The sequence below is a fragment of the Rhineura floridana genome, chromosome 3 (genome assembly GCF_030035675.1).
Source record: "Rhineura floridana isolate rRhiFlo1 chromosome 3, rRhiFlo1.hap2, whole genome shotgun sequence".
Taxonomy (NCBI): Eukaryota; Metazoa; Chordata; class Lepidosauria; order Squamata; family Rhineuridae; genus Rhineura; species Rhineura floridana.
In genome coordinates, this window is record NC_084482.1 from 12,613,993 (window position 1) to 12,641,267 (window position 27,275).

Genomic DNA, 27,275 nt, shown 5'->3' on the forward strand with positions numbered 1-27,275 from the left:
TTTAGTGACGTTTCATATAGTATACAATTTCTTTTGCTTCTGTTTCTCTGAATATGTGAACTACAGCAACACTTTGCAACACTAAAAAACCTCCAAAAACAATTGTGGAATAATGGCACTGACTATTCTGCAGAAAAAGCTCCAATGGACAGAAGGAGTGTCTCAGTTTGCACAAGACAAAACAGTGGTAGGTGGAATATATTCTAGCAAAATTCTAGGTGTGCTCTATGTTTTTAATTGACCTTGCCCACTTTTCCTTAAGTGGAGTGGTTTAAGCATAGCAGGCTGAAAACATGCATCTTGGGCAGGCCACATTTGCTTTTCCAACAGCTAGAGTCATTGTTTAAGTAGCAACATTGGTGTCAGAGGGCGCATGGGCCAGACCAGTTGTCGGCCTGCTGATTGCTGCCGCCCTGCTTCCACTCTACCAGCGGCATTGTTGTCGTCGTCATGGGCCAGGGCATGCAGATGGTGACCTTCAGTGTTAAGCTGTACTACTCTTGGCCTGAGCCGCAGGCCATCGCCGTTTCGGACTGGTGTACCTCTCCTTGAAATAGTTGTAAGTTCAGGTGAGACTTATATTTTCTTAATATAATGTTATTTGCTATTTAATTTAATTTTTTTGCACACTGTATTGCTTATTGATATATTGCTTTTTTGATGTATTGCCTTGTTGATGTATTTGTGTATATTTGTGTTTACTTTTTCTGTAAGCCAACTTGAGGGCCTTGCAGCCGAAAGGCGGGGTATAAATCAACATTAGCATAACATAACATATTGTAATCAGTCTGATTTTACATCAAACTGAAATTTCAGATTCAACTGTTAATGCACCCATAATGGAACATAACCTCCTGTTTGAAACACAAAAGGCTACCTTCACCATCATATGACATTGACCAATAAAATGGTTTGACATTAATAAAAATAAATTTGACACAGATTTCTAGGATGAATAATGAAATATAATTTTCTAGGTTAGATTCTCTGTAGAAACAGTAGTGACAGAAAAGAAGCACATCAACAAACATACAAAAATGTAATTCTCCATCTTTGAAGATGTCAGGTGTTGCCACCACTCACCATATGCTAAGAGGCACGTTACCAAATTCTTCAAAACTACACAGGAAGTGGACTGGACTATGAAAGACCAACCCAAATTGTGTTTGAATTTTTACAAATGTGTAGGGCAGTACAATATCTCAGAGAGGAGGTCAGGTCTCCTGCTCCCACGGTGCATTCACTATAGCTGCCCAATTTCCTTTCTTTTTAAAGTTTGATAGAAATATCTGTTGGCTATTGGTATGTTCTTAAACCACGAGGTTTTTTTTTGCCAATTAGTGAATATAGATCATACATTTGATTCTTTTTTCTTGGCCCTTCCTGTATCTAAACAGTCCGATGGTTTGCACTTTCTGTCTGTTATTTGGAATGTACAATAATATGGTCTGCTGAATTCTAGACTACTTTATAGTAGGGTGAGCAGGAAACAAAGTCTGCTTCAGGTGTTGTTGTTCTTACTCCTATTAGGCCTATCCCATTCCTTTTCACCAAATCCAGTTATCCCAGGGGTGGAACCGTTTTCAGCTTGAGGGCCGCATTCCCATCTGGGCAGCTCTCTGGTGTCCACGTGCCAGGGGTGGATGAGGCCAGAAGCAAAAGTGGGCAGAAATGTACAGTAGGCTAGTTTCTACAGCTAGAACCTACACACATTCATACCATTCTTCTTCTAGGAAAGCCAGGTGCATGATCAGAGTTCAAGGGCACATTCCAGCCTGGCAAAAACACTCAAGGAGAGTATGAGATAGGGCTGATATGGGGTGTGCCCTGGGAGAGGAGGTGGCTTCAGAAGAATCCTAAGGGCCAGATAGAGAGGCCACAATTGCCCCCTGGGCCTGAGGTTCCCCAATCCTGATTTATCCCCACCAACCCCACCCTTGGCCACGCCTCTTTCTAGAATGACCTCCAAGAAGTCCTGCACAGGACAAGTTTGGGGAGGAGGCTGCAGTGTATACTGTATAACTCATCTAAATAAAGACACACACACACACACACACACAGTGGTCTCCTCGGGGTCCTCGCTCCCAAAGTACATCTGGTGGCCGATTCAAAGAAAGAGGGGAATCTGAGCTCTCTCCTTTGCCTCAAAAATGATTGCTGAGCAGTGAGGAATTGGGGAGGAAGACAGTACATCCTCTTGACATGTTGCCTCGGAGCTCTCTTCCCTCCTATAAAGTGGGCTCAGTTTTTTACAGTCCACCCCCCCGTGCCCTTCCAAGGATCAGTTGGTTGGGGGAAACGGGGAAAAAAATAAAAAGCTATCTTTTGCTCCCCTCCTGCAATTTGTTGTGGGTCCCCCCTTGTCCGTAATAAAGAGTAGCTCTAAGCATGAGAGGGCCTTTCCCTTGCTACTGAACTATTACACTTAGAATGAAGGAGTAGCATGAATTGGGGTTGGGGGAAAGTGGCAGCAGCACAAACTACAGGGACTCGTTCTTTTGAAAGTTGTCATTTAATGTTACACTCCATTGCCACTACTCAATTCAACCTAATGGTCTCTTGCATTCCTCCCCTTACCTGTTTACTTTCACCATTGACCATAACACCCGTTTGTTTTATTGGTATTATGGCAACATATAGGAGAGAATAAAGCAACGGCAGAGTTGCTATCTAGTTACATACCTGATGAATATTAGGCTCCTGCTCTAACCAGGAGTCTGGGGCATCTTCTAAGTGGATTACCATTAACTTTTCCCCCAAACAACATGAGGTTATTTTTCTTGTGAACTTTCTTGGCAATTTTATGTCTTGCTTTACACAGCAAGTATCCAACGGATAACAAGTTGGACTTGAATTTTTCCAACCTGAGTTCAAATCCCACCTCTGCCAAAGAACCATAGTCTACCTTGGTGAAGTCACCTTTAGCCTCAATCATGTTCTTGGTCCTATTAAAAATGACTGCATTATTTCAGCTTAAATTTCTGTTCGACAGATGTGATACGTTTCCCAAGTATTAAAGAGTAGCCAATTTTGCCAAAACGGTGGCAAAAGTCTGTGGATTATATCTTATTAAATTTTCCTCAAAATAGACTCATTGAAATGAATGGACCTAAGTTAGCCATGTCCACTAATTGAAATGAGTCTACTCTGAGTATGACTTACATTGGAAAAGCAAATGATTGACTGGAAAGTCAAGGAACATCAGTTAACAGCATGCTGTATAACAAATATATTTTTTTAGATAGGTAAACAGAATAGATCTCTGTTTAAGGTTTATAAACAGCTTGTGATTTGTTGTGCTATAACTTCTCCTTCTTAGCTCTGTGGACACCTTTTGGGTCACACAATAGAACAAAATGGGCTGCTGCATAAAGCCAGTTAAAATTAACAAGAACTATGGTTATGTGCCCCACCATCATATCTGGACCCTTCATTCCCTATCCCCCTCCTGTATCTTTCTCATTTCTGAAACTGAAGGACATTGAATGGAGGCTGCAATCATGAGAACTAGTAACTTACTTTTATTAAAATGCTAACATTAAAACACTAACAGAGACTGGTGTTACAAACAACCAAATATGATAAAGCTCTTGAAGTTCAAACGTGTCATTTTAGAGGAGCAATCATCTTGCCTATTAAAAAAAGCCCACACTTGACCTGAATCATTCAAAAGATGGGAAGGGATGGATTGTATTGGGAGAGAGGAGCTTTTAATATCAAAACCAGGAATTCAGAGTTGGGGTTACACAGTTGTTTCCAAAAAGCACTGTTATATGCATCTGATATACATCTAAATGCCTGGAGCCCACAAAATTACTTGTGCAGCCCTTACTGGTTCGTCTCCCCTCCTACCCCCTCTATCCACACCAAAGCCAGGGGAAACTGTGACGCCAACATTGGCCATGCACTCTGTGCAACAGGAGTTAAACTATCTGCTTCCGAAAGCCTGCTTTGGAAGGTACTTGCCTTTCCCTACCTCCTGCGTTTCCAGATTAGCACAGAAGCACTACTTTATAGGGCAGGAAGCGGTGGAGCAGACGCACCTCAGTGCTGCCATCTTTTGACCACAATATGCACAGACTCACTGTGCAGACTCCACACTGGAATCTGCAGCAGAGACAGCATTTGTCACAACACAGCTTGGCAAACCCGCCCGGATTTTGTGGATCATCAGGTCTTCAACCTCTATCCCGCTTAAATCAAGATGCCTTAGCTGGGGCAATTTCTGGCAAACGGCCACAATGGCCTCAGGGGAAAGCCTGTGGCAGGACTCCAGGCAGAGATCCTCCAAGCCTACCAAGCTGGTTAAGCAAGGAAGACCTATGTTCTCCAAAGAGGAACTGCCCCCGAGGTCTAAACGGCGCAGACGCTTCATGTGGGGCCCGATGAAGTGTGTGACTAAGTTGCCAATGCTACAGCGACGCAGGGCAAGGTGCTCGAGGTCTCCCAGATGCGGCGCTGCTGCCTGGATCCCTGCATCTGTGACCCGGTAGGCTTCGGACAGGACAAGAGTCTTGAGAGTGCCCTGGACTGAGATGTTCAACAGGTGCTGGTTGGAGAAGGAAGGGACATTCCGGATAACAAGGTGCTGGATCCTCGGGAAGGCTGTATGGGTCTGAGAGGTTTCAGGCACTTTGAACCACAGAGAAGAGATCTCGCAGCAGCTCAGTTCCAGGGTTGTGAGAGAGGAGGGGAGGCTGTCATAGGAGAGTGAGCGGAGGTCCGTCTCCATCAGGCACAGGTGATGGAGAGTGGGGCACTGCTTGCCCAAGGCCTTCATTAATGCTGGGGTAAACACTTCTTGTTTGCGAGTGGAGTGCAGCGATCCCCGTGCCTTCAGAGTCCGCAGGCTGCCTCGGAGATGGTTACGCAACAGGTGCCATAGGGCCTTGGAAGACATCTGAGTATAGGGAAGTGAAGTGGACACGCATATTAAAAGCCATGAAAGTCATGTAGGTGTATGAGGAAGGGAGCAGTACAGTTGCTAAGGGTGACACTTAACTAACGTTTTGTGCTAGCACTAGAGTTAGCTTCTCCCCTCTTCTTTTGTTGTTCTTATGTGCCTCCAAGTCGACTACGACTTATGGCGACCCTATGGATCAGGGACCTGCAAGAGCATCTGCCACCCCCCTCTCCTATCCACCCCCAAATCTGTTCTGGAGGGTAGGGAAAAACCGGGAACAAAATTTAGGGGGTGCCCATTCTTGCGCTGACAGAACAATTGCCTCAGCACTATGTTGAAGAGAATCCTAAATCAATGTCAGACCAATTAAGCTAAGCCTGCAAGCCTGCGGTCATTTCTGTGAGCTTGGAATGAGACCTGAACTCTGTGAGACTTGCATCTTGAAGAAACATAAATGGAAACAGGCTGCCCAGCAATCAAAGTTCAAGGTCAATTTTTTAAGGTCACATCCACACCATACATTTAAACCACCTTGTTTTCCCCAAAGAATCCTGGGAACTGTAGTTTGTTAAGGCTACTGGGAATTGTAACTCTGTGTAACTAAATGGACCAATGGACTTAGTATAAGGCACCTTCCTATATTCCTATGACAGGGTTACATTCAACTCTGGAGATAGCTCTACATCTGCTACAATCTGGGAGCCCCAAATTCAGGTCTCATCTGAAATCCTCCTAGAAAGAATAATGAGGTCTTAGCCAGAATTCAGCTCCCTGAAATTCTTAGCCTTCATTAAAGCAACAGCAAAAGGGCTCACCATGGCTCCAGCCCTTATAGCCACACATACATGCTTGAAGGTGTGTCGGTAATGCGTTTTAGAAGCGTGAGAGGCGACTGGATATCAATCATACAGATGCTTACTCAGAAGCAAGTCACACTGTGTTTAATGAGTCTTGCTTCCTAGAGAGCTTAAGATTATAGACTAAACTTCTAGTGACTGAGAAGAACCTCAGTCTCTTGCCTAGCCCCTTGTTGTCCTCGCCCTGCCTGGAGTCATAAACGGAAAATAAATTAGGCAAATATTTTTCCCAATTTACAGAATTTTGTAAAACAAGCAGTTTTACGTCATTTGAATGTGTATAATTTTCAGACTGCCAGAAAATCTCTTGCCTGCCCATCAGATCATTTTGCTCCAGCATACTGGATCTCCGGTTAAAACTATCCTCTAGTGCTTTTGTAGTAAATCTGGCCTGGCATATCCTGCTCCTCACCTAGCGAAAGGGCCACAGCTTAGAAGTGGAGCATCTGCTTTGCATGTAGAAGGTCCCAGGTTTAATGCCCAGTAGGGCAAGGGAAGACTTCCAATGTGAACTGGGGAGCTGCTGCCAGTCAGTGTACACAATACTAAGCTAGATGGCCAATGGTCTGGCTTGGTATAAAGCAGCTCCGTATGTTCCTACCTACCAGTGCCTATCACCACAAATCTCCAGACTGAGGGCAGGCATTCTTACTTTGTAAGGGGTCAGGTCTAAGTGTCTCCACAGAAACTTGTCCCGCACCAAGCGACGCCACCGTCTGCAGACCCTGCAGAAAGATGAAGTTCAGCTGTCACTGACCTGAGAGGAAGTGGTTAATTTGATCATCTTGTATCCTGCCATGCCATACAGAAGGACAACCGTTTTGCTTGGATAACCATATTGCCATTTACTTGTTATGAAATCTGTACAGAATGGCTAGCTATGAACCATAGAAGCTGACTGATGTTCTGGCTCCTTCTCTGGAGAGGCCCTAGTGTGGCCCTGATGGGACAACAGACTTGTGATAATGGAGAGAGACTGAAGAAGACAGGAAAAAAAGGTGGGGTTAGAGCTGAGCAGGCAGAACGATAAGAACTGTGGTTTGAACTGGGAGTTAGCACCTACTTGCCAGTTATGGAGAGGCAGAGGAGATGGACTGGGGGGATAGTTGAACAGAAAGAGAAATGAACTTTAATAATAGCTGATTTTTGATCTGGAGAACTTTTCTTGATATTTTTAATTATCCCTGTCACTTACTAATATGTCTATGTAGCAATAATACAAAAGCAAAACCTGAAGAACCCCCAAACCCTGGGAGCTCCTTCTAGGAGGAAGGCAGGATATAAAACAAACAAAACAAAACCTTATTTTGTTCAGGTATGCTGTGCAAAGAGCCATCTTAGTGAGTAGAATCTTTATAGCTTTGATGAAATGTGTATGATGATGATGATGATGGACTGCCTTCAAGTCGATCCCGACTTATGGCGACCCTATGAATAGGGTTTTCATGGTAAGCGGTATTCAGAGGGGGTTTACCATTGCCTCCCTCTGAGGCTGAGAGGCAGTGACTGGCCCAAGTTCACCCAGTGAGCTTCATGGCTGTGTGGGGATTCGAACCCTGGTCTCCCAGGTCCTAGTCCAACACTCTAAGCCTTTCCCAGCCAGTGTGCCTCCAGATGTTGTTGGACCACAACTCCCATCAGCCTCAGCCAGCATTGCCAATGGTCAGGAAAGATGGGAGTTGTGGTCCAGCAACATCTGGAGGCACACTGGTTGGGAAAGGCTGCTCTAACCACTACACCACACTGTGAAACCCTTGCTTTATTGGGGGATCTTATCAAGTTCCAGTGAACCTTTGATACCATCAGCAGCAAATATTCCTCCTCTACAAAGGGAAGAGAAGAGGGCCCTGCAAAGGGAAGGATGAATCAAACGATGCTAGCAAAGGAAGGGTCCTGCACAGAGGTAGTTAGGAGACATCTGTGGGGGCAATGTCACATTAATGGTGTATCTATGTGAGGCAGGCTTCCTGAAGTTTATGGCACATTCCTGGGCAGCCCTTTTCTGCAGCCTGTTCTCCTAGCTGGAGGCAGCCCTGCGCCCCAGACTGCCCTCTGGCTCCCTGCTCTGTCCTCAGTTGAAACACTTCTTTTTGCTTCTTCCTTTCCAGCTTCAGGCAGCTGCCCCACAGGAGGTGGCTGCAGAGGAAGGCTCTGAAGGGGAGCCTCACCACCAGCCTCTGGTTGAAATGGACGAGGAAGAGTGCTGCCTTTGAGGCTGGAGGGAAAAGAGCTACCCACTTTTGCTGCTAGACTGTCCTTCATGTTCTTGAACGGACAGCTGGGCTTGTGTTCAAGGTGCAGAGCTGGCTAGGCAGGAATCTCCCCCAAATTGTTTTTTTTTAAGTGTTTTTAAATGTGTATATTTGTTTTTAACGTTTTTAATTGTTGTAAACTGCCCAGAGAGCTTCAGCTATGGGGCGGTATAAAAATGTAATAAATAATAATAATTTCACCATGTTTACTGAGACTGCAGATCCTGTATTTTATCTGTTCTCCTAGCTACAGCATACTTGGCAGGTTTCAACACACACTCGCACACCCCTCTCTGTCTTCCATGGAGGCAAAGAAGAGGCATGGTCAGACTGCAAGGACATATTTCAGCAGACCAAAAAACATCAAAAAGGCTGCAGAGCAGGCCCGATGCACAATCGGGGTTGGTGCTGGAAGTCATGAAGAAGCAGATTTCCATGGTGTTGAATTGACAGGCAAGGCCCAGGTCCCCGAGCCCCAGCTCCCGCAGCCGCCTCCCGACATAAATCATCACCACCATCACCAGCAGAAGCCTGGGGAGTAGCAGCTGAGCGAGCCTGAGGACATGGAGACGAAGACAACATTGAAGCAGCAAACAGCTTCGCTGTAACAAATGCCTGTCGCCCTTCTTCCTCAGGAACTGCCGCCCCCGCTAACACCACCTCCTCTTTCTTGGCAGTGCCGATAATGATAATGTTATTTGTTATTTAAATTAATTTTTGTAAATTGTATTGCTTTTATTGTATTTTTATACCTGTGTTTATTTTTCTTGTAAGTTGCCTTGAGGACCTTTGGCCAAAAGGCAGGGTATAAATAAAATTTAATAATAATAATAATCGATATCCAGGCCATATTGCATCAACATGTGGGGAAGAGATGGACACAAGTACTTGAGAAGACATGAATACCGATTGTTTCCTGATAAGAAGATAAAAAGCAAACTAGTCCTGGATGTGTTACTCTCTCACAACCTCACTGTCGTCATGACGATAAAACACTGCTTAGTTCTTAAAATGGGATGCCGATGCAATAAGTAAAAACATACAACAGCTGTTTGCCAATTATATTGCTGATTACAAAAAACAGCAAATTAAAAGTGCTACAGAATCAAAAGCGAGTGAACAGGGCAGGCCTGTTGTCAATTATCTGACATTACAAGGATTGTGTGTGTTTGTACATACACATATAGCTGTTTCTCAGCTTATTTTGATCTTAATGGTTGCAATCCTATACATACTTCCTTGGGAATAATACTGAACTTGATGGGACTAGCTTAAGAGAGATATAAATGACTGATCTGCAAGCACAAAATCTTATTGTTGGAAAGCCCCTCCATCTCAGTGTTGTTGTAGTACACACAAGGGCAAATAAAGGTTTTTGCAAATTAGAAAAAAAGCTATAGAAATATGATCATTAACCACATTTATAAACCACCCTTCAACCTAAAGGTTCCCAGGCTGCTGTACAAATATTCCAATAGAATACAGCTTCTCAAAACACTGACATTAAATTGAAATTTGATATGGTCGTTTAGGTTTTTTACATTAATATTTTGGTCTTACAGGATAGGTTTTAATGTTGTATGTTTAGAATTGTTAACCACTCTGAATTTCCTTTGAAAACTAGATGGGAGATATGTGTGTGTATAAAGAACACTTGCAGAGGTGTAACACATTTGTATAGACTGAGCGTAACATTTGATAGATTGAGATGATGTTTTGTTTTAATATGATGCTGAACCTTCCTGTGGCTGCGTGGGGGTGGTATTGCTATTGTTTTGTTGTTGTTTATTATGTTTTTATAATGTGTTTTGTTTTTGTTTAAAACTTCGTTGTGTTAAAACTTGGGAACCCTCAGGTATCAAGCGACTAACAAATACAATAAATAAATAAGTAATACCTTCCTCCCCTTTGCTTCTGCGCCTTTAACAAGGGATTGGACTCCCACCGACCCACCCATATGTATGTATGTATGTGTATTGCTGCACCACCAACACAACCAGCAGATGCAGCTTCGCACCAACAGGTGACCCCAGTCATACAGCTGGTGCACGGCCAAGGAAGGAGAATCACGCAATGGACCGAACCACTATATGGAAAAAGGGAGGGTGGGAATCGTGAAACCGAAAGGAGGAGTCAAAAATACGCACCTGGCCCCACCCAGTCGGTCACGTGGCGGCAGCCACTCCAGAATCTGGAGCAGAAGCGAGTCCGGGAGAGCGGAGAGCGTTTGTCCCTCCATTCTATTGTCAGGGGTTTCTTCCGCCTTCTCTGGGAAAGAATCTTTCGGACAAATTTCGTGGAGCTTCCTGTTCCGGGGTCACTCGCTACTTCTGTTTCCGCACCATCTGTTCTCACGCTATCAATATTGAGCTTTCAGGTAGGTTCGTTCCTTGTTCACCCGCCCCACTAGTGCACATGCATGTAAATGCAGAAATACTAAAATACAACTGTTATTTTGGAAGTTTTGGGTGGAGTGGGTTCGTTTTGAACTGTTTGGTATGTTATAATATTTGGAATAATATGATATGTTTACGTATTATAGCATGATTATGTTTTTTTCTACTGTAGGATCCTTTTGTTTTTAATCATGTGAATGACTCAGGCTCTGGCTGAGTTGCCCCTTTCTTGGTAAACAAATTGCTAGTGCAATTTATCTGTCCCATAGACAATGGTTGAGCACGCAGCGTTCCCTGGTAGTCATGTGTGGCAAAGAATTACATGCAGGATGAGCCGAGTAGGAAGAGGAAGATGGAATGCTTGATCCTTTCTCCACACTCAGCATAGAAATCAAGTAGGCTGCCTAGAGGACCAAAACATCCTCCTCTACCCCCAGTATAAAAATAATGTAGATGGCTGAAGGATGGATAGACCTTATTGTCCCTTCTTTGCCAGCCCCCAGCAGGGTAATAGAAGTTTTAGCAGCCTAGTAATTTGTCTCAGCTAATTAATGAGGCTGACCTATCAAGATACTAACTCTGGCTGAATATGTTGGAGCTGTAGCGATTCTGCAAGAAATAAAACAATTAAACATTAATGAATGTTATCTACTTAAAAAAAGCAAAGCAGGAAAAGTGATCAGTTTACTAATATCTGTTTTGGAAACTGTAGGACAAGCCATTGCAGAGTAAATGAGTACAGCTTTTAGCAGATGGCAGTGAGTCTTCAGCAGCCTGACATGCGGAGGATGGTGGTGCTCGAGTCTAGGTGTTACAAATACACAATAGGATCGCTATTTTCCCCTGTAAATTGTTGGAGGCTATGCACAAAGCAGATTGCTAGTCTATAAATGGTGTAACCCATTTAATTTTGAACATTAAAGTCTTTTTTTTTTTGCTGATTTATATATTATTTTATACTGTACTTGAATTGTTGTATTGTATTGTTGTACGTCGCCCAGAGTGTCCATTAACTCGGACAGATGGGCGACTAATAAATAAATTATTATTATTATTATTATTATTTCTCACAATAGAGCCAAATATAAGACTCTTAAGTAGCCACAGGACTACTCAGGCTTTCCAGACTACTTTCTGCAGCCTTCCCTATCCTGATGCCTTCCAGATCTTCTGGACAACAACTCCCAACATCCCTGATCATTGGCCAGGGATGATGGGAGTTGTAATCCAAACACAGGGATTAGGGAAGGCTGACTTGGTACAATCAGGATTTCATCTGAGTAAAATTGAGAGCTCTATTTATAATTAATGCTGCTTAAAATTGCATTTTACCTATAAATGCACAGAATGTGAATCCATCTCTTTGCTACTCTTAAGCAGTAAGATTGTTGAAAGAGCGGTTAAGATATGCTAAGATGTAATTAAACTATTTTGGGACATCCTGAAATGGGATGACTGTGTTTTATACAGCTTCTGTGAGAGCTCTGAAGTAAGACAACTTTTCCCATTATGACAGAGCTCTAAAGGGAGAAGTTGTACTTTTGTCTTAATTTTCTGTAAGCGATAGTGTCGCTTATTGGTTTGAGAAAGCCCATTGCCCCTTTATTTTGAAAGTGCTCTTAAAAAAACTGAATACCCAAAGTGTTTTATGACCAAGTGGCACAAGACATACACTTTTAAACAAATTATTCTTCCTGTGTTCTTTTCCCAGCAGTACCTCAGAAGGCAGGAGGCTGCAGGTCTCCTTGTTCAGCAGTTTCTTGGGCACTGGTTTATGCTGTCGTCAGTTCGGGATGATTGAAGTGGTTTGCAACGATCGACTGGGCAAGAAAGTGAGAGTGAAGTGCAAGTATCCGAAGTTTAAAAGATTTAGCTTCTGCTCACCAGTGGGAGACTGGATGGCATCTTTCTGCCCTATATTCAGCTGTTGTGTTTTGTCTGTGAAGCCTCTGATATATGAAAAGGGGTTAGTTGATGGGGGGACAGGGTACTGATCACTTGGGATGTGATTATGTTTTGAAAGTAGGATCTCTCATTTTTTCACTGTGTAGATAGCTTTTTGGGCTCCATCTTCCTGCTATTTCTTATCATGAGTACAGCCCAAGGGGGGGGCAGGTAATAGGCAGAGAACTGTTACTCACAAATGTCTTCCATTGAATGTTCCATAGAGAGGATTTGGGGAGTTACAGTCTCTCTGTTATTCACCATCTTAAGAGATGTGAGTGCTATTGCATGCTCTTTTGGGGGTGGCTGAGGAAATGTTGGAATTCTTTAGAGGATTGGTGCATCCATCAGACTGCTCCTTTTGTCAGGATTTAGTGTCCAATGGTCCTTTGCATGGATTGCTGTTATAATCTGGAAAAAAAATCTTTGCATTCCGTAGACTAGCCTTCTCCAACCTGGTGCCCAGGTGGGAAGAAACTACAGTAACAAATGGACATAGTGGTAGGATGGAAAAGGCAATGGGTAACAAAGGATGGATGTGAGCAAGTACTTAGGCTTCAGTTCAGCCGGGGATTGAGGACCAAGATCTCACAGAAGAGATAGGTACTGAGCTGGGGGAGGGGTAAAGAAAAAGGGAGAGGTGGTATTGCATGGGTATTTAGGGAGGGAATTTGAGGTCCAAAGGGAAGCAACGGAGAATGGGTACAATTGTTTCAGAGTGTAGGAGATTCTTGGATGGCTGAAGAAGCACAAGTATGTTCTTTCTTTAATTGTGGCAAACATTTTTATGGTCGGAGATGAGGGAAAGAGTTCTTTTATAAGTGTTTAGATTATGTAAGTGTAAATCACAGGTGGGGAAGCTGTGGCCCTCCAGGTCCTTCCCATCATCCCCAAGGATTGGCTATGCTGGCTGGGGTGGACAAAAGTTGAACCATCTGGAGGGCCACAGGTTAGCCACTTCTTATTCAAATGGTATCCACCCTGAGCTTTTGGGGGTAGAGGTAAGTTGTAACATCCAAATATGTACAAACTTCTCCCAAGTCTTGGCAGCACAAGTAGCAGGGTCCAAGCCAGTGTGTTTGATGTACATGTGTGCACAACCCCAATTACATCAGGCACCCAGATATTAAATTGCTTGGTATGGGTAGATGTGAAAATTACACCATGAAGACATATTCTGCTTATTGGTTAAGGTATGAAACATTTTTTTCCTTAACTGGTACTACTCAGCCCTGATGACACCATTAGGGACCTGAAAAAGCTCATTGCTGCCCAGACTGGCACTCGGTGGGACAAGATCGTGCTAAAGAAATGGTGAGTAGAAATAAGTGAAGGATGTGTCCACCCCTGGCAGGATTTTATATGGCAGCAGGACCCCTCAGGCATCCCCTCAGCTTGGTCATAGTGCCTGTAACTCAATGAGATAGTGTATGCTTTCATTACAAGAGGCCCCAGATTTGATCCATATTGTGGACAGTCCCCAGCTCACCACCCATAGCTACAAACCAGGGTGCATGCTGCACTGCTTAGTATTGATCTTTTAAAATTCCCTTTCTGTCCCATTTTTATTTATTTACAGTATTTGTATCCTGCTTTTCAACCAGAATGGTTCTTCAGAACAATTCATAATAATAACAAAATAGTAATTTAAAATAATATAATCTAAAACAGCAATTAATTTTAAATTATAATCAGCAATGACAAAATCAAAGAAAATAAGGTTGTAACAGTAGGGCAATGTCAAAGTTCCAAAATTGTCAGATAAAAATCAAACAGAAGAGTCTTGACAAAGTAAGTAGGGTTTTCCTGCCCTCTCCAAGAAAGGAGTGTGTCAATTGTACCTGAAGGAGAAATCTCACAGCTTGGGGATCAGCATTGAAAAGGCTTTGTTCCTTACTGATGGTGGTCTAAACTCCCTAGTTGGTGCAGCGTAGAGAAGGGCCTGAGTAGATAAATAGATCTTAATGTCATCAGGAGTTTTGGAGTGCGTTGCCATCAGTACGCTGATGACACGCAGCTCTACTTCTCCTTTTCACCTTCCACAGGTGAGACTGTTGATGTGCTGAACCGTTGCCTGACCGCGATAATGGACTGGATGAGAGCTAATAAACTGAAACTCAATCCAGACAAGACTGAGACACTGTTGGTGAGCTCTTTCCCTGCTCAGATGGTGGATGCTTATCCTGTTCTAGATGGGGTTACACTCCCCTTGAAGGAACAGGTTCGTAGTTTGGGGGTCCTTTTTGACCCTTCCTTGTCGCTCGAGGCTCAAGTGGCCTCGGTGGCACGGAATGCGTTTTACCACCTGCACTTAGTAGCCCATCTACGGCCCTATCTGGACAGTGATGATCTCACCTCGGTTGTTCACGCTCTGGTAACTTCTAGACTGGATTACTGTAACGCGCTCTACGTAGGGCTGCCCTTGAAGACTGTTCGGAAACTTCAGCTAGTGCAAAATGCGGCAGCCAGGCTGTTGACGAGGACCAATCGGTCTGCGCATATAACACCTGTCCTGGCTCGCTTGCACTGGCTACCTATTTGTTTCCGAGCTAGATTCAAGGTGCTGGTGTTGACCTATAAAGCCTTACACGGTGTGGGACCGCAATACCTTGTGGAACGCCTCTCCCGCTATGAACCTACCGGTTCACTTCGTTCAGTATCTAAGGCCCTCCTCCGGGTACCAACTCACCAGGATGCCCGGAGGACTGTTACTAGATCTAGGGCCTTTTCTATGGTGGCCCCCGAATTATGGAACAGCTTACCGGAGGAAATACGCCTGGCGCCTACGGTTCTTTCTTTTAGGCGCCAGGTTAAGACCTGGCTATACTCCCAGGCATTTTAATGTTTAATGCTTTATGTTTAATGTTTTTAGTTTAATGTGTTCCTTTGTTACTGATTTTATTCTATATTGTATTTTAATCTCATTTTGTACACCGCCCAGAGAGCTATTAGCTATGGGCGGTCTAGAAATGAAAATAAATAAATAATAAATAAATAATGTCTGGGGTGAGTGGGACTTGGGTTCTGAATATCTTTTTCTATACAAGGTATAAGGCCAAATCCAGCGGCTTGAGTTGCACCGAGAAACAGACTGATAACCAATATAGTTATCTCAAAATGGGCATAATGTGATTGCAGAATCTTACTCATGTTACAAATGGGCAGTCACATTCTGCACCAGGTGAAGTTTCTAGGCCAACTTTAAGGACATCTCCATAGAAAAGCTCATTGGTCACTGCATTTTTTTGGGGTAATAATCATGTTAGTTGCAGATATGTTTAACAGTGCATTAATTGCCACCTTTTATTGAGTTGTGTAACAAATTGTAGTTGACTTACCTTTTTTTTAATGTTGTAGGTACACAATTTTTAAGGACCACGTGTCGCTGGCAGACTGTATCCTTAAACAATCCTGGTGATTTGCAGTAAAATAATGGGCTAACCAGGTGGGTCATGGGATGGGAAAGAGGAAAGAAGTGGGCAGTACTGATTTAAAACTGTCCTCATATTCAGAATCCATATCTGCTCCAATTTTTATGCTTGGATAGTTGATTTAGTTACCTGGAAGGCATGTAGGGCACAGCAGAATTTCAAAGCCTCATCTGATTCATACAATGTAGTGTAAGGGTCATCCTTTCTCACCTGGATCCATTGCCAAATGCTCTCAGCTTCTATACACATCACTCAATGCCCTTGGGGATCGGGGGTAGGAAGACTTTGTTTCTCGAGTGTTAGAATCCTCAGCAGTACAAAGTGTTGTGTTTTGCTGTAGCTTGAGCAGAACAGCTTAGAGTCATTTATTTTATTACACGTACATTTCTGTACTGCTTTACATTCCTGAAATAAATACATCTCTAAGTGGTTTACAACAGATCTTAAAACATTAAATGAAATATTAAAAATGAAAATCAAATACTAAATACAATAAAGACCCACATTTGAAGCAGCATAATAAATGGGAAAACTGAGTATTCTGTTAAAACATTTTCTTTTAAATTGATAGTCCCTTGAGATGCAAATCATTTGTATGATGTTTCTGCCTTCCCATGTTTAGGTCACTTTCATGTCTTGTCTACCTCTCTTGCTTGTTTGCTGCACAACTCTTTCCCACCATGCAAATGGATGCTGAGAGAAAATTTGACATTATCAGTCTTAATGGCCCTGAGAGTAATTTTTGTTTACCACTCTCTCTCTCTCTCTCTCACACGCACACACGCACGCACGCAGGGAAAGGGGGGGGGCTTTTTAACGTCTAACAACAGAACTCTGGTTTTTGACCATGCAAAATCTCTCCCTGGTTCATGAAAGAGCAGTTCCAAGTTATGAAAACCCTAAATCCAAATTGAATCTGTAAATCCAGACCTTGACTGCCAAGTCCTAAACATTTGAGAATTTTCAATGAAAAAATGTATTTTATAAAAGAGGTTTATAAAGTGGATGAGAATGTCTATGTATGAACATACTTGAGACAGGTGGCTGAAAATTATGCACATATTGTGCTGTAGAGATTTGCATAAGAAATTTTACATCTATACCTAACGTGATCTTGTGTGAAATGGCCCTGAAACTGCCCCCTTAGTACATTTATTAGCACACTCATACTTAATGTTGCTTAGGAATTCTAAGCAACCAAAGAATCAGTGCAGTTTTGAACTCTGTGGTTAAGATCAGGGCAATATTGAAAGATTCAATCTGCCATCCTGATTCAAAATGGTGTCTAATTGTATCCAAATATAGACTAAAATCTGCTCCTTGATCTCAAGAATCATCATGCAAACTTTGATTAAAATCAGTGGAGTTTTGAAAGGTTCAGGTTGGCATTTTGATTCAAAATGGCATTCAGTTATGTCCAAATATAGACTAAAATCTGCTCATGGATCTTGGGAACAATCATGCATAATTTTGTTATATCTTAAGAGATATCCATATGCATAGCAAACAAACAACTTTCCAAAATATATAGCAGATTTGTTTCAATTTATCAATTGCTTTCCATAAATATTTTGAAGTGATTTCACAGTAAAAACATCAATAAAAAACATTCCATATGTAAAAACAATATGTCTACTCAATGCAGTTGTTCTGCATTTAGTGTGTTGGTACATTTATATGCGCCTGAACAATTCAGACTTGAGATACGAATTTCAGCACCTGTGATCATTTTCAAAAGTATCATTATTCTGGCATCGTGGTATATTTTTCCCAACGTGCCCATGAAGCTCACTTTATAATCGTTATACACAAATGCTTTCCAGTGGGATTTCACCTTAATTACTCACTTCCAGATGAAATCCATGATGGTATGAACCTAGAACTATATTATCAGTAGTTTCATCACGGCAGATGCTACCTTTTCTATGTCTTTTTTTTTGTTCTTAATTTCTCATTTGACTGTATGAAGTTTTGTTAGAAGTATTTTATCACTGATTGCAATAAACTGGAAAACTTGTATTCTGGCTGCCTTTTCTTGTTTTTTAAAATAAATGTGACCTGACAGCATGTGTGACCTGACATGTGTCCAGTGTGTCTTTAAGACTCGGAAATCTTAAGCGTAGTATCTGTGAAAATGAGGTAGAATATTGTAGTGCAGCTTTGCAAATAAGTCCACAGAAGTCATGATCCCCCCCTCCACCACCAAACCTCTACTGTACTAGCCCACCTGCCTATACATAGACATATTAGTCATTTGTTGCTCATCAACACTTTAAATCAGTGGTGGGGAATATTTTTCATTCCAAGGACTGCATTCCTTTTATGGGCAATCTTCTGGGGATGGCATACCAGTGTTGGACAGGGCCAGAGGCACAAGTGAGCAGAGCAGCGGATGTAGCTCTGTTTGTAGAATAGGGTACATTTCAGTCACACCCAAGTAAGAGGTTCACACACACACAAATGCTTTTCATCCTTCATCCAGGCAAGCAAGAGGCATCATCACAGTTAAAGGACACATTCTCGCCAGGAGAAAGCACTGGAAGAGGGCACAGAGCAGGGCTGGTGAGGGTTGTGATACGGGGAAGAGTCCCGAGGGCCAGATACGACGGAGGTTCCCCACCTTGGCTTAAATGGGGTGGTGGAACAAGTCTGAATTTACAAAAGCCTCTCTTGCTGCTTGGTTGAAGAAAGAATTCTTAGTCCTTGAAGGGGAGTGGCAAGCCACAAGTTTGCTTTAGCTCGGTGGATCCCAAAGTATTTTTTCCATGGACAGTTTGAAAATTGCTGAGAGTCCAGGTGGCCACTTAATGGTTTTTCTGCCTGTTGCAGCAAGTGGGATTCATTCTATGGAATTCAAATTGTAATACCCAAAACCGTAAGAAATAAAAGAACCAGTAACAATACAATTAAAAATCAGTATGAACATTTAATATGATGGATTGCTGTCTCCTGTCACAACTCCACAGACATGCGGCAGACCCCCTGAATGAAGCTTGTGGACCACAGTTTGGGAACCCCTGGCTTTAGCTCATTTGGAAGGCATGTAAACTGACCTTTTAGAAAGTACAAGTGCTATTGTTATTGTCGGGGCTGACCCAAGAAGTACTTCTGAACACAATGTGGTGTTTAACTCTGGGGAGCAGCTACAGCTCCGTGGTAGAGCATATGCTTTCCATGCAGAACATCCCAGGTTCATCCTAGTGGAGCTGCTGACCTTCACTGCTGGCCCAGTTGCAACCTAAGCACGCTTACTCAGAAATAGGTCCTAATGAATTTGAAATGATTTCCTAGTAAGTGTGGTTAGAGTTGAAACTTTCCTTTTTTGAACATTTCCATATTTATTATTTAATTATTAGTTTAGAAGGTTTATATCCTGTCTTTCTATCAAAGATCCTCAAGGTGGCTTGCAATATATTACAATAATATTTGCACACATAGATTCAAAAGGGAGCAGAGCAATGGATGTCACTCCATGTTTGTAGAATAGGCTACATTCCAGCCATGCATGCCTTTATCCTCCAATCAGGCAAACGAGACATCATTGCAACCCTGGCTGATGGCAGAGGTCAAGAGTGTGCTTCTCTTCAGCTCCACTCTCCCAGGGCATCTGGCAGCTGGAGCTGGGTGTTCTTTTTGACAGGGCAGCAGGGAAACAAACTCCATGCAGCTTCTTTCTCTCTAGTCAGGATGGCTATACACTACCTCCACTGTCAGAGGCAGCATGTCTCTGGTTATAAGTTTTATCACAAGCAGGAAGATTGCTTTTGTGTTCAGGTCCTGCTTGGGGGCTTCCCTTAGGCATCTGGTTGGCCACTGTGAGAGTAGGATGCTGGACTAGATGGACCACTGGCCTGATCCAGCAGAGCTCTTAATATTCTTAGCCACTGATGGCTAAGTTGACCATCCTTCATGTCCCCCCATGAAAGTCTTTTGCTCCTCTGAAGGAGAGCCTAGCCCAGGGCAAGACCCACGCATGCTGGGGCCCTTGGGCCCTTGGGCCCCAGCCTGCCTTGGGCCCTGGCACTCCCCTTCTGTGATTCACGGCAGGATTGGTACCACGGAGCACAAGGTGGGAGATCCCAAGCCATCCCCCATTCCCGCGCTCTACTTACCTTTCTCTGTGCTGTTTTTTTGGTGGCGTGCCTGCATGCGTGGGGTTGCCATCAATCAAGATGGCAGCCGAGGTTTCCCTAAGGGGCTGAAACCTCTGGCGACATCTTGGTTGATGGCACGCATGCGTGCTACACGTGCACATTGCTGCCATCAACCAAGATGGGGGCAGAGGCTTCAGCCCTTTAGGGAAACCTTGGCCGCCATCTTGATTAATGGCAACCCTGTGCGCGCAGCCGCAAAAAACAGCAGAGAGAAAGGTAGGTGAAGCGGGGGAATGGTGGGTGGCTCTGAAGCTCCTGCCCTGCTATCTGCGGCAGCAATCCTGCTGCGGATTGCGGAAAGGGAGTGCAGTGGCTCCTGTAGCCCCAGGGGCCCTTGGCCAGTGCCTCACCTGGCCGCCCTTTAGAACTGGCCCTGTTCCCTTAGTATGTGTGCTTAGAATTGCAGTCTTCAGGGGCATCTATCTTTACTCCTGAGTGCTCACATCTAACATCTGCACAACACTAGGCTCCTTTCTTCCTACAATGGCCTTCTGGTGACTGGCAGGGCTGGCTCTAAAGGGCGGCCAGGTTATCTTCCAGCAGGAAGCAACCCTGCCAGTAGTGACCCCTTCTAAACACGTTTCCGTTTCAGTTGGCAAGACACTTCTCAGTTTACTTAGGTGCTCAGTATTTGTACAAGTGCAGTGATTAAGTGTCCGTGGTATCTTTGCAAGTGAGGAAGATGGGGAGAAAAGTCGGACAACTGGCTACATCCCTGTGACTCGTCCACACCTCTATGACTTCCTAGCAGCCCCACGAGGTCCAATGACTATCAGCCACCACCAAGGAGGGGGTGCCAGATGAGGGGAAGGATGGGAAAGACTTAATTTATCAAGATACGAGTTCCAGCACCTCTTCTCCCCCCCCCCATAAAACATTGCTCCTATGCAAGAGTGCATAGGATTGCAGCCTGAACTGCGGGGGATTCCATTGCACCTGCACTGCAGCTGCACGCTTTGACTCCGTGATCTAACCTAGACTCTGAATCGCGGCAGGTCATTCGCTTTTGCCGTATGCACGGCGGATATGAAAGGCGACGTTCTCCGAGCGCTACTGTCGACGTACATAAGTGTGCGTATATATATTTGAAATAATATATAGTGTGTATTTTGAAACAATATTGTTTAAAAAACTATCATCTCTAGCCTTTATTTGTTGGTCCTTCCACAGCCACCATCCCACTCCTCTTTGCCAATAGCTTCAATGAGACTCGGACGGCTTTGGATGCCTCTTCTCTGGGCGGGACTTTTTAGCTCCTCACAAGAGTAGCCAATAGGAACGCGGCTTCACCTCAGCGACCAATAGCGGGAGAGGAGCGCTGTTGCCGCGCGCGAGAATGACCGGTGAAGCCATTGTGCGCGTGCGGTGTTGCCGTGAGAAGTGGGCGTGGCTGGCTTTGCGCTTGCTGCTTTGCGAGAAGAGGAAAGATGGCGGAGGAGGAGAAGCTCCCCGCGGGCTGGGAGAAGCGCATGAGCCGCAGCTCCGGTACCGCCGTGGAGGGAAAGGGACGGGTGGTGGCGGTGGGAGTTCAAGGGGGCGAAATATATGTGTGTGCCTGGCTGGTGAGGTGAGGCTGGCCCGGGAGGTGGAGGAAAGAGAGATGGGGAGCCTTATAGGGGGCTTGTATGCGGGGGTGGGGTGGGAGTCTGTGAGGCCCTTTCGCCTAAGGGAGTGGCAGCCGCCCTTTTGGACGGGGAAAGAGTTTCTGAGGGAAGAGCTTATGGGGTATTGGGGTGTGTGGGCAGGGCTGTAGGGAACGCAAGGCGTTTGGGGCTTTTGGAGGGCATTCTGTCTGCAGGATTGTGAGAAAAGGTGGTGGAGCCGGTTTGCCAGATGCTTCGATGCTGCGACTGCTCCCCCCCCAATAATAATAATGCAATCCTACGGGAAACGACGATAGTTTCTCAATGCCTTTCTTCCTTCCTACTGCCATATTTATTCCCATTTGTTCTCTCTTTCTTTCCACCCCCAAATCCTGAAGAGCCAGAAGAGATTATGATGTTTTACATTTCCCCCTTCTCATCTTGTTCCATCCCTTTCCTTACACTCCCAGTAGCTACTTACTTTTAAAAAGATATGTGCAATAAAGACAAACTTCCAATTAAGTGTTCTTTTTCCCATTTTTTTTGCTTATTCAGGTCAAATGAAGTATACTATGCCTACCTGCCTATCCCTTCCTATAAATCAGATGTAGGAATTTATGGTCCATGGGCGAGATAGCCATCTGCAGAATATTCGTGTCAGTTATACTGTGTTAGATCAAGGGTCAGCCTTTCCCAACCGCTGTGCCTCCAGATATTGTTGGACCACAACTCCCATCAGCCTTGGCCATTGGCAATGCTGGCTGAGGCTGATGGGAATTGTGGTCCAACAACATCTGGAGACACTGGTTGGGAAAGGCTGGTCCATCTAGTCCAGCCTTTCCCAACTACTGGGCCACCAGATGTTGTTGGACCATAACTCCCATCAGCCTCAGCCAGCATTGCCAATGGTCAGGAAAGATGGGAATTGTGGTCCAACAACATCTGGTGGCCCACTAGTTGGGAAAGGCTGATCTAGTCCAATACTCTGTTTCCAATAGTGGGCAGTGAGATGTGGCCTAGAAGCTACTCAGCTGGGCATGAAGGCAGTCACTTAGCCTGCCCCTCCACTGCTGGGATTAGTGTTCAGAAGCATATTGTCTTGAACATGGGTTATAATTAAGTAGTGTAGTTATTATACAGGCATACCCCGCTTAACGTTGCTTCACTTAACGTCGCCTCGCTATAACGTACATGCTCCATACGCCACCATACCCCGCTTAATGTACGCGCGCTTTGCAATTACGGACACTTAATGGCATGACGCCGCTGCCATCTAGTGGCGATTGCAGTGCAGTACATGCATAGATAATTGCTTCACTTTAAGTACATTTTCACTTTACATACACGCTCCGGTCCCATTGCGTATGTTAAAGTGGGGTATGCCCTGTATTTATTAGGAGCTATCTTCCATTAGTTTGTCAGATTCTCTTCTAAAGCTATTCTGAGCCAGTGACATCGCCATATCTTGTGATCGTGAATTCCAAAAGTTAAGCATTGTGTAAAGTGTTTGCTTTTGTCTTGGGTCTACAGCAAATCGCCATCATTGGGGACTGCAAGCTCTAGTGTTAGGAGAAACACATACACAACCCCCACCCTGTATCTGTTTTCTTCATAATTCTGTTAACCCCAGTTAATTTGTTTCTAAAAGTGGAAGCCCCACTTGTAGCTTTTTCTCATAAAGTACTCCAGTCATTTGATTGAGTTTCCTTGATTGCCATCTTCATCTCTTTTGGGATGGATGGATTAGAACTAGATAAGGTGACTGTATTGCAGCCTCCCCCTAATCTGGTGTCCTCCAGATGCTTTGGGTTACAACTTCTATACATTGCAGCCAGTGCAGTTTGCTGGAGGTTACCAGGTTGAAGGAAGACTGGTATACCGTATTTTGTATGTCTTTGCACTGTAGGGTTATATAAAGGAACATAAGAGAAGCCCGGCTGGATCAGGCCAAAAGCCTGTCTAGTCCAGCATCCTGTTCTCAGATGTCTATGGGAAGCCTGCAAATAAGACTTGAGTGCAGCCTGTGATTTCCAGCAACTGGTATTCAGAGGTATACTGCCTTCGATAGTGGAGGTAGGACATTGGTATCATGGCCAGTAGTTGCTGATAGCCTTATCCTCCATGAATTATGAAGGTTTGATACTGGCTTTTTATGTTCTGTACCTTTCCTAATCCTAACATGACATTCACTGTTTTCCCACTGTTGTACATAGAGTTGGTTTTTGTTTTTAGTTCATCACCATGATACCATGACATCTTTCCTGGATATTCACATTACTGTATATTTGAAATTTGGGTATTATTATTACATTAAATCTCATTTGCCATTTTCTTGCCTTTCACCCATTTGTGAAGACCTCCAAAAGAATCACTCCAGTCTGTTTGAGTCTTTGCAGTCCTAAATAGTCTGTCTACAGACTTGGCTACATTTGTTCAACTCTGATTCCAGGTCACGAAGATCCTCAAGAAGCATCAGCCCCAATACAGATCCTCACTGCTTATTTCCCACTATTGTGAATACTTGCTTGTTCCTGTCCTCTGCTTCCTGTTTTAACACGTTTTTGGTCTTTAAGAGGACCTGTCCTTTTACCCAATGGCTCCTAAGTTTTTTTCTCTGGAGCTTTTGGTAAGGGACTTTGTCAAAACCTTTTTTGGAAGTCCAGGTATAATTACTCTGTCTACCTAATTGCCGGCACTCAGAGAATTCTAGAAGGTGGGATAATAAAAGGTTGGTGAGGCAAGATGTCACTGCAGAAGCCATACTGATTCTTCCTTAGCAAGGTTTGTTCTTCTGTATGTTTAATTCTAACTTGAATAATATTTTTGATCTATTTATATTGGTCAGATGTTAGGCTAACCAGCTTGTAATTTCCTGTATCCCTTTCCCTTCTGCATCATTATTTATTTACTTATAGGTACATACAGGATTTCTTGCCCTTCATCATAAGATCTCAGGGTAGGTTAGACCAAAATTATAGACCATTATTAGAAACAGTTCAAACAATTTGCATCATCAGAATAGGGTGGGTCCTAAAAATGGATGGTGTGTGTTGAGTGCATAGCTATATGTGCAGCGTGTTTCACAGTGAGGACCAGTGCAAATAATGCATTCTGCTTCTCTCCTTACCCTCCTTTAGCAATTCTTTTCCTTTTTTGTCATCTAGCTGTTCAGCCATCTCCCTGGTTTTCTTTTCTGCTTCTAATGTATCTAAACACATTGGGTGTATCCAGCTAAACTTCACTCAGAGCAGACCCAGTGAGTTATGTCTAATGTAGCTCTACTTGAATGTTCCACCAGCACAAGGATTTCTGCTTGTGTAACAGAACATTCTCTCCCTCTCATCCCCCTGCATGACCCCTAAAACTGTTCTAGAGGTTCTCACAACCCTCTGGATCAGATTTGGGGAGGACAGATGGGGGAAGGAGGGCAAGTCCCATTGTGCAAGTGGAAATCCTTATGCCAACAAGACAAGTTAGTTGAATACCACCCAATGAAATTAATGTACCCAAGTTAGTCATGTCCATTAATTTAAACATGTCTGCTCTGTGTGTTACTGACATTGGAGATAGCCCATTGTTTTTGGCTGATTCTATATTTTTGCCAGTGTCATTCCTGTTGACAGCAAAGTGCTGGGGTGGGTGGGTGTATGCCTTTGATTTTGTAGCCCAAACTGCACCAGCCAGGAAGCAGAGGAAAGTATTGGCACGCTTGGAAGAACTGCAAAGTTTGTGGAAGTAGGAAAAATAAATCTTCAGGAAATAAAGTCTTAGGGAGATAAAACCCTCCTCAAGCAGAAAGCTGCAAGATTACACATGCGTGTGGTCATGTGGAGGAAAGGGGAGGGGGAAGAAGCAGAGCTTGAATCCAGAAGTGTAAGACTACTAAGTCCGCTAAGATCACAAGCAGAATTCAAACTGTAAAGGTGAAAGATTGTGCTGGCTGATGGCAGAGGAGGAAGGAAAAGGTAGGAAGAGATGGAGGATGGGGGAAGAAAGCAAAAAAGAGAGGGTGAAGGAGGAATGAACAAGGACCAATACCATGGAGGAAGTGAGTGTGTGGGCTATCTTAAAAGAGAAGCCTAATGGGCAGTATCCCATAGAAACAGCCAGATAGGAGTGGTCATGCTGAAAATATTGACTGCCCATTGGAAATGAGAAACAGAAAATTGAAGGGTGAGTTTGGAAAGTGGTAGTACGGGCTCGCTAGAACCCTGAACCACAGGGAATTACGCATTTACTAAACATTTTGTTGCAGATCTGACTTGCATTCTTATTCTTTTTTCATTTGCCTTATAGTCGACCCATATTTATTTTGCTAGAGTTTATGCTCTGTTTTGTTCTTCTCACTTGGGTTAAACTTCCACTTTTTAAAGGAAGCCTTCCTGCCTCATAGAGCTTCTGTGACTGTTTGTCAACCGCAGGCATCCTGAACTTGTCTGTATCTTCCCTAATCTGTGTATACATTTTAGCTGGGCTAGTATTACAGTGTTTAGTAAGTGCCTGTGCTGCACTTTCTGTGCAGCTAAAAGTTGATCTATCTGTCTAAATAGATCTAAGTTTATCTGTCTACCCAATTTTTAAACTGTCATTTATTGCATGAGATCCCAAGGCAGTTTCCAAATATGTAAAACTAAAATAGCATAGATAATTTCACAGTAAAGAAAACCCTATCCAATACAAAGTTCACAGTTAAAGCAGTTAACCCTGCATAAATAAAGCAACAAGCACAATGGAGAACATAATTTTGTTAAACATAAACAGCTTACTTAGTCCGTACCTGCAAACATTGCCTAAAAACGCAAAGTGGATGAAACAACTCCACTTCTGGGGGGGGAGCAAGTTCCACAAACTGGCTGCCATAGCCTAGAAGGCCCTTTCCTGCATCACTGCCTAACAAACAGCACTTGTTAGGATCCCAAGAAGGGCTTCTCCAGCAAATATGAAAGCACTTATATAGAGAATACAATAGTACTGTGGTTGCTGTTCCCAAGAGTTCAACAGCCTTTACATTTTGCACAATATCCATGAGTACCACTAGTGACTGAGTTAATGGTCAGTGTTCCTTGTTTTCTTTACTGCACCAAGGCACAGTCCCCTAACATATCTAGACATGCTGTGTCTTTGACCAGAGTTCGAATCCCCACATAGCCATGAAGCTTACTGGGTGACCTTGGGCCAGTCACTGCCTCTCAGCCTCATGAAAACCCTATTCATAGGGTAGCCATAAGTCGGAATCGACTTGAAGGCAGTACATTTACATTTAGTTGAAGCCACCCAACACTAGCATTTTCTCCTTTGGTTGACAGCCTGATTTTTCACCAACTCTTGACCTTTAGTTTTAGCTGTGGAGGAATATAGTGCAGGGAGCATACTTCTTGAGCCTGGTATTTTACTCACTCTGATTCTGGGGAGGAGTTTGTTTTTAGGTTTTGGGCTCCATCCTCTGTTACACCCCCCATACATTCCTGATGTGCCCTTCCCAGTTTCTTACAGACTTAATATCTGTGGACAACTATGGCCCATGAATTCTTACCGTACCATGAGCTTTCTTATATGCCCACTATATCTGCATTCTGATTTAGTGTCCAGCGTGCCAATTTTTCCGTCTTAAAACACCTATTTGTTGCATGCCTTTCTAAATACCATGGTTTATACGCCATTTTTCCTATGATTGTTTGGCTGTTATATCCTTCTGTATGCTTGTTTTCAAGTTCTACCCTGTTCCCCATATTGAGAACCTGAAGCCTTTACATCA

At 43.6% G+C, this 27,275-nt stretch overlaps 3 protein-coding genes across 8 annotated transcripts in view; 2 read left to right on the forward strand and 1 right to left on the reverse strand.

Moving 5' to 3' along the window:
• Positions 1-3,505: 3,505 nt before the first annotated feature.
• FBXL12 (F-box and leucine rich repeat protein 12) lies at positions 3,506-10,338 on the reverse strand. Of its 3 annotated transcripts, none has more exons than XM_061614499.1 (3): positions 10,160-10,338; positions 6,413-6,485; positions 3,506-4,900 (listed from the first exon to the last, which is right to left on the reverse strand). In XM_061614499.1, the coding sequence occupies exons 1-3, from the start codon at positions 10,249-10,251 to the stop codon at positions 4,082-4,084; spliced, it is 984 nt and encodes a 327-aa protein (XP_061470483.1). In that variant the 5' UTR covers positions 10,252-10,338; the 3' UTR covers positions 3,506-4,081. The 3 variants fall into 3 exon arrangements, with proteins under 3 accessions (XP_061470483.1, XP_061470482.1, XP_061470484.1); XM_061614498.1 differs by lacking the exon at positions 10,160-10,338 and adding an exon at positions 9,910-10,064; XM_061614500.1 differs by lacking the exon at positions 6,413-6,485 and having other exon boundaries at positions 10,160-10,250.
• On the forward strand, positions 10,025-17,862 carry UBL5 (ubiquitin like 5). 3 transcript variants are annotated; one of them, XM_061614501.1, is made up of 5 exons: positions 10,025-10,389; positions 12,120-12,257; positions 13,583-13,666; positions 15,710-15,747; positions 17,637-17,862. In XM_061614501.1, exons 2-5 carry the CDS (start codon positions 12,202-12,204, stop codon positions 17,678-17,680), a joined length of 222 nt encoding a protein of 73 aa, XP_061470485.1. In that variant the 5' UTR covers positions 10,025-10,389; positions 12,120-12,201; the 3' UTR covers positions 17,681-17,862. The 3 variants fall into 3 exon arrangements, with proteins under 3 accessions (XP_061470485.1, XP_061470486.1, XP_061470487.1); XM_061614502.1 differs by lacking the exon at positions 10,025-10,389 and adding an exon at positions 10,439-10,508; XM_061614503.1 differs by lacking the exon at positions 10,025-10,389 and adding an exon at positions 10,441-10,508 and having other exon boundaries at positions 12,123-12,257.
• A 3,426-nt stretch (positions 17,863-21,288) lies between these two features.
• PIN1 (peptidylprolyl cis/trans isomerase, NIMA-interacting 1) overlaps positions 21,289-27,275 on the forward strand; it is a 50,163-nt gene continuing 44,176 nt past the window's right edge. The window contains exon 1 of one of the 2 annotated variants that reach the window (XM_061614504.1): positions 21,289-21,422. In XM_061614504.1, coding sequence (XP_061470488.1) covers positions 21,365-21,422 — 58 coding nt within the window. In that variant the 5' untranslated portion in view covers positions 21,289-21,364. Of the gene's footprint in view, positions 21,423-25,385; positions 25,486-27,275 lie in introns of those variants that run through there. The other variant, XM_061614505.1, reaches the window with a different exon arrangement.

What these genes read in the sequence shown, in the direction of transcription:
- FBXL12 (XM_061614498.1), bottom strand. Translation starts at nt 10,049, where the DNA reads ATGACTGGGGTCACCTGTTGGTGCGAAGCTGCATCTGCTGGTTGTGTT. An exon ending in CAGAAGCAAAGGGGAGGAAG is followed by an intron (nt 6,486 to 9,909) that starts GTATTACTTATT and finishes ATCTTTCTGCAG; the next exon opens with GGTCTGCAGACGGTGGCGTC. An exon ending in TAGACCTGACCCCTTACAAA is followed by an intron (nt 4,901 to 6,412) that starts GTAAGAATGCCT and finishes CCCTATACTCAG; the next exon opens with ATGTCTTCCAAGGCCCTATG.
- UBL5 (XM_061614501.1), top strand. Translation starts at nt 12,202, where the DNA reads ATGATTGAAGTGGTTTGCAACGATCGACTGGGCAAGAAAGTGAGAGTG. An exon ending in AAGATCGTGCTAAAGAAATG is followed by an intron (nt 13,667 to 15,709) that starts GTGAGTAGAAAT and finishes TTAATGTTGTAG; the next exon opens with GTACACAATTTTTAAGGACC. An exon ending in CCACGTGTCGCTGGCAGACT is followed by an intron (nt 15,748 to 17,636) that starts GTATCCTTAAAC and finishes ACTCACTTCCAG; the next exon opens with ATGAAATCCATGATGGTATG.